The sequence below is a fragment of the Gossypium hirsutum genome, chromosome D10 (assembly GCF_007990345.1).
Source record: "Gossypium hirsutum isolate 1008001.06 chromosome D10, Gossypium_hirsutum_v2.1, whole genome shotgun sequence".
Classification (NCBI taxonomy): domain Eukaryota; kingdom Viridiplantae; phylum Streptophyta; class Magnoliopsida; order Malvales; family Malvaceae; genus Gossypium; species Gossypium hirsutum.
The window spans coordinates 58,498,102-58,506,855 of NC_053446.1; the positions used below are offsets into that span (position 1 = coordinate 58,498,102).

Consider the following 8,754-nt stretch of genomic DNA (forward strand, 5'->3'; position numbering starts at 1 on the left):
ATCTTTTCCTGAAAGAATTTCCACGTAAAAATCTGTATATTCTTTATTTTTATTTCTCTTTTTTTTTGTTATATATTGTTATTAATGACATTCTACTTTTAAAAAGTTATAATAATACTTCCAATTAAGTGAACTCTAATCAATACAATGATACAAAAATATTGATGAAACTATTCAATTACAAAACAATTATTTGTCAAATTTTTTGCTTGAATTATTTGAAAGGGAAAAAAATCACATTATAATGTGCTACATATATTGCTTAAAGGAAATTAAATTAGTCGCTTATTGAAATATTTAGTACTTCTTTAGTTTAACATAATCTTGATATGTTTTTCTTTATTTTAAGTTAGATGAGGTAAAAAATAATATTGAATTGTCGATTGAGTATTAACTTGATTGACATGGATACTGTTGTCAATGTAGGAGGATGTGGGTTCGAGTATACTGAAACGCATTATCCTCCTATTTATGAGTTGAGGAGGGCTATGGATAGTTCTATGTATTGTGTCAAAAAGTCACTCTAAAAAACATAAAACAGGTTGTATATGAGAAAATTTAAATTATCAATAAGTGTGAACTCTAGCCAAATATGTCTAAATGAAACTATTGTAGAAAGCTTTTGATACAATAAATGTTATTGTTGGTAAGCTCACTGGTGTAGTGATAAAGGATTTACGTTGTTTTTTAAATTCTAATTGACAGTAAACTTAGTTTAAACTAGTGGCGTATCTAGGGGGTTGGCAGGGCCCCCGGCTTCCCTTCTTAAAATGGAAAATTATCTATTTAGGCTTTTTAGAAATTCTAAAATTTTAAATTAATAAAAATAAAATTACACTTTAGCTCTTCCTAAAATGATAAAAATTTAATTTAATTTTTTTTAAATTACAAAGGTATAAACTATTAAAAATTAAAATTTAATTTAGACCCTAAAATTTTTTTCTAGTTTCGTGCCTAGTTTAATCTCGGACGCACTTTTTATCTTTATTAAAAGCAATGGAACTTATAACCAACATAAAACAAAAAGAGTTGGTATAAATTATCCAATACATGTTTAATAATTTGATTTTTACAAATACTTTATTAATGACTAGAATTCTTGAATTATTATATTATAATATTTAAATTATCAAAATAATTATTTTAATAATTATTCTTCTTATTATTTTTATGATATTAATTATATAAATTAATTTATTTAAATATAAAAAATCGTATGTAATGCATGTGAGATTATAAATTAGAGAAATCAATTGTTATATTAGTTGACAACTATAAAAATGGACCTCACACGTGACGAGTCAAAATAAATGTGAGGCTATTTTATTAAAATAGTCCAAAAAATATTATATTTATAAAAATAACCCAGGTTTAAAAACAATCATCAAGATAACTTAAAATAAACAGTAAAATTGGGTTGTGGTCTGTCAATGGCCGGAACCCACTCATATTTTGCACCCATGATTGCCTAATAATTGTGTCAGACTTAAAAAAAATTAATTTTTTGGGTTTTAGCCTGTCAATGGCCGGCACACAGTACAATTTATTTTTTTTAAAAAAAATATTTTTTTAAAAATTGTATAATACTGATATACGAAAAAGGAAAAACAAGAAAAAGGAAAAAAAAATTTTTTTTGGGTGCCGACCATTGAACAATTAAAATTTTTTTTTTCGTGTCAGAATCAGATATCAGTATTTAGAATCAGATATCAGTATATGAAAAAAGTATACTGATATTTGATTCTTACAAGAAAAAAATGAAAAATTTTTAAATTATACTGGGTGCCAGCCATTGACAGGCCAGCACCCATAAATTTTTTTTTACTTTTTTCGTATACTGATATCTGATTTTGACACAAAAAAAAAAGAATTTTTTTTAAATTGTACTGGATGCCGACCATTGACAGACCAGCACCCAAAATTTTTTTTATTTTTTTCGTATACTGATATCTGATTCTAACAATTAAAAAAAAGAAAATTTTTTTAAAATTGTACTGGGTGCCGGCCATTGACAGACCAATACCCAAATTTTTTTTTTCCTTTTTCTTCTTTTTCCTTTTTCGTATATCAGTGTTATACAATTTTAAAAAAAATACTTGGGTTCCGGCTATTGACAGGCCAAAACCCAAAAAATTAATTTTTTTAAGTCTGACACAATTATTAGGCAATTATGGGTGCAAAATACGAGTGGGTTCTGGCCATTGTCAAGACACAACCCAATTTTACTGTTTATTTTAGGTTATTTTGGTAATTGTTTTTAAACTTAGATTATTTTTGTAAATATAATATATTTTTAGACTATTTTGGTAAAATAGCGTAAATGTGAATATAATCCACACATGATTTATGCAAAATAGGTCTCGTAATTGGACTCCCCACGTCCCACGTCCTTAACCTTATTAAAACTTTAGAAATGAGTCGTTATACTAATTGACAACTACACAACAATACTCATATATGGCGAGAACATTGAACTAAATAATTAATTCAGTAAGTTAAAATCAATTAACCCAAATAAATTTGAAAGAGAACTCGTATATTTACATAAAATGAGATTCAAACTTAAGACCTCAAAGCGTATTATTCAACCCGTTCTTAATTTAATATCCTAAAGTTTTTAAAGCAAAATCTTCAATATTATTTACATTTTAAAATTTTCACTTATAATTTCTATTTTCCTACTTTCATTTTTGAGAAAACTATAAAAATAGTCACTTTTGTTTGCCCCAGATTACATTTTAGTTACTTATGTTTGAAATGTTATGTTTTAGCCACTTACGTTATCGTTTTGTTACGAAGTGGTCACTTTACCACTAAAATCAGTTACCTTCTTAACGTCATTCTTATGTGGCAGTCCAAATGAGTTTTAAATGTCAACTTGGATGTCCAGTTGCTGGGATGAAAATAGGTTTTTAATTAAATAAATTTAATTTGGACTGCCACGTAGGACATCCAAGTTGGCATTTAAAACCCATTTAGACTGTCACGTAGGATCGTCGTTAGGGAGGTAATGGAGTTTAACGGTAGAGTGACTACTTCGTAACAAAACGATAACGTGACTAAAACGTAAAATTTCAAATATAAGTGGCTAAAATATAATCTGAAGCAAACAAAATTAATTATCTTTTTAGTTTACCCTTTGGTTTTCAACGATTATTATGTTAGAATCTTGAAACTTATACATTATTTCAGAAAGCTTCCTCGAAATTTCCCTCAAGAAGTGGACAAAAATAGGTCTTAAAAAATTAGACAAATAGATCATATGACAAGGACATATTTAGGAGTAGTTAGAAATTCCCCCCACTTCATATAGAACAAATTTTTTTGTCTAAAACCATCGACTTGAGCCAATTTGGACATTACATGCCCTCTTTTAAGTCTCTTAGAATAGCTGTGAGGAATTGTTCCCACTTCAACAAACCTTTTGAGGTAATTGTCACCTACTTCTCTCACTTCCCCTAATCTCTTGTTTTTAATTGTTTGGTTTTTATTTCGTATTTTACTTTAGTTGTTCATCTCATGTTGTGTTTATGTTCTATCTCAATTCATTCTATATTTTGTATGGTTTATCAGGTGATTTAATTTAGAATATATATAATATATTTGTGTGATATTCCAATTCATATTTTGCATAATTTATTTTGATTTAATTAAAAAAAGTATTTATATGTAATCATCCATTTATGTTCCGTAGGCTTTATCCAGTTAGCGGTCAAGTTACTGTTTGTAATTGTACTAATACAAAGAAAAATTGTTCTTATATATCACTTATCTAAAGTTATCTAAAGTTTAAACTGGTTTACTCTACCTAGATTTGATCATGACATCTGTCTAAAAAGTAAGAGGGTTTGAGTTAAAGTACTGACTCAAAAAATGAGCTTGGGTAAAAAAAGAGGCCTGTTTAGTCTCGGGTAAGCTTATTTTGACTTTGCAAAAAAAAAAAAAAAGAAAAGAAAAAAAGAACATGCTGCTTTTTGTTGCTATTTTGTCACTGTTTTGGCGGTGTTGTTTTGTTATTATATTATTGTTATTTTATTATTGTTTGGATATTGTATAAATCTTATTTTATTATTACTTTTGCTACTATTTTAGAGATATTTACTTTGTTAAGTTGCACTTATCTTAGTGTTATTTCAGTATAAAGAGTTTGTTTAATTTATTTTTAATTTGTTGGGAAACATTTATTTTTTTTAGTGTAATTGATGTATTATATTTTTAAATTTTTATATAAAAATGATAATATAAAAAAAAATTTAATACAGAAGGGTCGAGCTCGAGTTTTAGCATTTTTTATTCGGGCCGGGTTTGGACAAAATTTTAGACCTATTTTTCGGGGCAAGCTCAGACCTAAAAAATGAGCCTAAAATTCTATTGGGGCACGACCCAAACCCGGCCTGACTCGACCAATGATCATCTCTAGCTCTAAGCCCCATATATATATATACTAATATATAAAACATTAAGCTATTTAATTTCTATTATGTGTTCTACTTATAAATATTTATAATTGTTGGTGTGTGGTGATAAAATAAATTTATGAGAAATTAAAGAAGGTTTTAAGGTGTGCATCAAAAGCTACTTTCTTTAATGTTCTATTCGCCTCACTTATGTATGGTGTGCAAAAAAGTTACCGGCAAATAAACCTCAAGGATACATTGAAGCCCAATGATGTTTACATTTTGCATTGATGAAAACAGTCCACTGAACACTAAGCGGAACATAGCAACGATATCAATTTCTATAACTAATTTCTGCAGTAATTTTTTATAGAACAATCTAGGAATATAAAAGATGGTAGGAAAATAAAAAGAAACTTTTGATGTGTTTTTCTTGTGTGTCATACAATTTTTAGGAGGCCTTATGTCTCTTCATAGGACATAATTACCGAATTGAATAGTCACATCTTTAGCAATAAATATAATTATTCAAGATATCTACTTGAATAATTATGATTACTTGTTAATAACTAAGTAACATAACTTTTAATTACTTATAACTTTTCATATGTAACTATATATATTTCGGAAATGTTTGTATTATTATAATAGTAGTGCCTTGTATTTTGGATAAAATCAGTTTTAGAAATCATATATATGATTGATGATAATGAGCTAGTATTTATTTTCGTATTTTATAACTTTTGTAGTATAAAATGTGTAAATAAAACCTTTTAAAAAATATTAAAATGCAAAATCTGTAGTAAGGAGACTAGTCTATGTGACATAGTACATGAACACTATAAAGACAGACAAGTTTGATTTCATCTTCAATTGATTTATGCTCAATTTGGGTTTAAATATTTGAGAGACCAAATCATAATTTAATCTTCTTAATTCAGCTTATGCTTTAGTTTTATGCTATATATATATATAGAAATGCAGTTCGAAGTATTTTAACTGGTAAATTAATTTTGATTTCTTGCTCATAGGAGTACATACTCAGCAGCATAGTAATTTTGGAAAGAAGATTCTTTTGAGATCACCAACAGAAGAAAAGAACTTCAAAGAAAATGGCCAATTTAGTTGCTAATGTTAGTGGATTGGGATTTTCTAAGCAATCTAAGAAAGAGCTTCAATGGGATGCCAAGGAAATGGACAATAAACAATCTGAGCTACAAGAGTCTTCAAATTCTCCTTCATGGATTGCTATGTATTTGCAAAGTTCTTGTGATTTGGCAGCTATTCCCCGTTTGTTCTTTCACAGACTTCAAGTGTTGGATTTGTCCCATACCAACATCAAAGCATTACCACATTCTCTTCCCAACAGCTTGTTTGCACTAAAGAAACTCTTGTTAAGAAGGTGTAAGCTCTTCATGAAACTGTCACCACATGTTGGGAAACTCGACAATCTCGAGGATCTTGATCTTGATGAAACTGAGATAATCAGTATTCCCATTGGTATTGGAAAACTAATGAAGTTAAGAGTCTTGAAGGTATGCATTTATGGACAGACAAACTTCAGCAAAAGAAAGCAGTTGCCATCAAACATGGTGCTTCATCCTGGGATGATATCGAAGCTCTCCCGCTTGATCGAATTAAGCATTGATGTTGATCCATCGGACAAGTGGTGGCATGATTCTGTGGAAGAAGTTGTAAAAGGAGTATGCAACTTAGAGGGGTTGAGGAGCCTTTGCTTGTATCTACCAAATTACCAACTTTTAGATTATACTTCATTCATATATCCTTCATTATCATGTTTCAGATTTACTGTTGGTCATCATAAAAGGAGAACAATCTCTCGTGTACCCCATGAAGTAGAAGCCCAATTCACAAAATGGGACAAATGTTTGAAGTTTGTGAATGGTGAAAACATCCCATTGCAAGTAAGAAAAGTACTTAAGTTTACTTCGTCGTTTTTCTTGGACCGCCATGAAAATGCTTCGAGTTTATCTCAATTTGGGAATGAGAACATGGCAAAGCTGAAGTTTTGCTTGTTGGTCGATTGTAATAAGATGGAAACAATCATTGATGGAGCTGAATTTGAAAACGTTCTCGAATCACTACAATATTTGAGAATTCATTACATGAAGAATTTGAGAAGCATATGGAAAGGACCACCTCGTTCTGGTTGTATGTCTAAGTTAAAGTTCTTGGCATTGAATACATGCCCCAAGCTGAGCTACATTTTCTCACATGTTTTGCTCAGAAATTTTGTCAACTTGGAGGAGATTATTGTGGAGGATTGTCCCCAAGTGAGCAGCCTTGTAAGTCATGTACCTGCCCTACCATATTTAAAACCTTTTCTCCCGAGTTTGAAAAGGTTGTTTCTTCTTTACCTCCCTGAACTGGTCAGCATTTCAAATGGCCTATCCATTGCACCAAAATTAGAGAGAATAGGCTTCTATGATTGCCCAAAGCTAAAAGTCCTATCAAAAAGGGAGTTGTCAAGCAAAGCTCTTAAAACAATCAAAGGAGAAAAGCAGTGGTGGGAAGATATAAAGTGGAATAAAATAGATTGGGAAAATGGGCCACGTAATCTAATGCGTATTTTCTCTCCAATCAATAATGAAAAAGATGTGATGGCACAGTTGTTAGAAGACAGAAATATATTCGAAGCCCAACAATCAGGTATTTTATCTTACTTAGAGTTGTATATTCATTTCAATTAATAATTATGTTCTACACCTCTGTAGCTTTAGAAATGCAAGGATAGATGTAAAATGCACTAGTTTAAGGACATAAAAAAGTTGGATATCTTAGCTGTAGTCTCAACTATTGGTTTTTATTTTCAGATTGTATGGTGAAGTCAATGCCATTGAATGGCTTACGCATTCCTTCATCCCTCACTCTACCTCGATTAACCGTCACTCGACGGTTGAATGTAAGTATATATATGAACCGCACTCCACTGTATCAGTAAAGGTTTTCATTTTGTTTGTTTGTTTGATTGCAATTTGATCATCTCAAGCTCATGCTCAGATACAGGTTGAAAATACAAGAGGGTTCTTGAAAACATCAGGGCAGCTTTCAGATTTGGTAAACAATCCAGGTTACAACGAGCAAAAGATTAGTTCAGTGGGCGGCTCAAACAGCAAAGCAATCATCAGCGGTGCAATGCCCTCCATTCCAACTCGTTACCAAAGTCTAATGCGTAGAGATTGGCTCACATTTTGCCAGTATTTGAACAACCACAGACCTCCGATCTCTGTTTCTATGTGCAATGCTGCACATGTCCTTCAATTCCTTCGGTATCTTGATCAATTTGGCAAAACCAAAGTCCACATCTCGGCTTGCTCTTTCTTCGGCCAATCTGAGCCGCCTGGTCCTTGCGGGTGTCCCCTCAGACAGGCCTGGGGAAGCGTTGATGCACTTGTTGGTCGACTCGCCAGCTCTTACGAGGACCAGGGAGGGAACCCGGAGGTGAATCCTTTTCGAGCTGGAGTTGTGAGGATTTACTTGAGGGAGGTCAGGGATGCTCAGAATAAAGCTAGAGGTATTAGCTATAAAAAGAGAAAGAAACCTGAGATAAAGGTAGCAAGCACCACCACCACCACCACCACCACCACCACCACCACTCATTTTCGGATGCCAGCACAAGTGAGTAAAACTTTGTTTGACCTAAACAACTATATTTTCTCCTCAGTAACTTCTCCATTGTTCAACTTTGCTGTCGATATGCATTAAGGATTTGTTCTCCTCATGTAATTCCTCATGCTATTCTCAGGCGAAGACAATATCGTGAAAAGCTCGAGGCATAGAACAAACTCATAAAAGTTCGAAAGGTATGTGCACGAGAACTGTAACGTGGCCTTACAATGGTATTCTCTAAGAAGCTATTCTATAAATATGTTTTGCAGCCGTATAAGCATGAGTCTCAACGTGTTCATCCGTTAAAACGAGCTAAAGGAAATGGTGGGCAATTTCTCAACACAAAGAAACTCCAACAGTCCAAGAGCACTCCGACAAGCCACGGACCAGACATGTCCAGGTCTCCTCAGCTGCATTTGCCTGCAAACATCTCCAAACCAGATGTATATCAGCCAAAAAATTTCAAAGATTCAGGTTCGGCTACCTCTTGCTCCGATGTCAGAAGTCCCTCCAACAGTGATGAAATGTTTCAGCAGCCAGATTTCAGGTTCTCTAGCTACTGTTAGAAAACCACGAACATACTGGTGGAAATTATTAAGATAACTGCATGCCTTGCGGTACATTTGAGCTTGAATTCCATATGTCAACTCTCAATAAACCTTATACATTATAGCTTAAATTTGCATAAGTTGAATGGATCTAATATGGGACTGAAATTTCTAGTCAA

The 8,754-nt window shown here is 32.0% G+C and overlaps 1 protein-coding gene across 2 annotated transcripts; it reads left to right on the forward strand.

The window, feature by feature from the left end:
- The first annotated feature begins 3,298 nt into the window (after positions 1–3,298).
- LOC107915736 (disease resistance protein At4g27190) lies at positions 3,299–8,754 on the forward strand. Of its 2 annotated transcripts, none has more exons than XM_016844872.2 (6): positions 3,299–3,429; positions 5,429–7,067; positions 7,232–7,320; positions 7,419–8,036; positions 8,164–8,221; positions 8,297–8,754. In XM_016844872.2, exons 2-5 carry the CDS (start codon positions 5,510–5,512, stop codon positions 8,179–8,181), a joined length of 2,283 nt encoding a protein of 760 aa, XP_016700361.2. In that variant the 5' UTR covers positions 3,299–3,429; positions 5,429–5,509; the 3' UTR covers positions 8,182–8,221; positions 8,297–8,754. The 2 variants fall into 2 exon arrangements, with proteins under 2 accessions (XP_016700361.2, XP_040959369.1); XM_041103435.1 differs by having other exon boundaries at positions 7,425–8,036.

What these genes read in the sequence shown, in the direction of transcription:
- LOC107915736 (XM_016844872.2), top strand. Translation starts at nt 5,510, where the DNA reads ATGGCCAATTTAGTTGCTAATGTTAGTGGATTGGGATTTTCTAAGCAA. An exon ending in ATTCGAAGCCCAACAATCAG is followed by an intron (nt 7,068 to 7,231) that starts GTATTTTATCTT and finishes TTTTATTTTCAG; the next exon opens with ATTGTATGGTGAAGTCAATG. An exon ending in CCGTCACTCGACGGTTGAAT is followed by an intron (nt 7,321 to 7,418) that starts GTAAGTATATAT and finishes GCTCATGCTCAG; the next exon opens with ATACAGGTTGAAAATACAAG.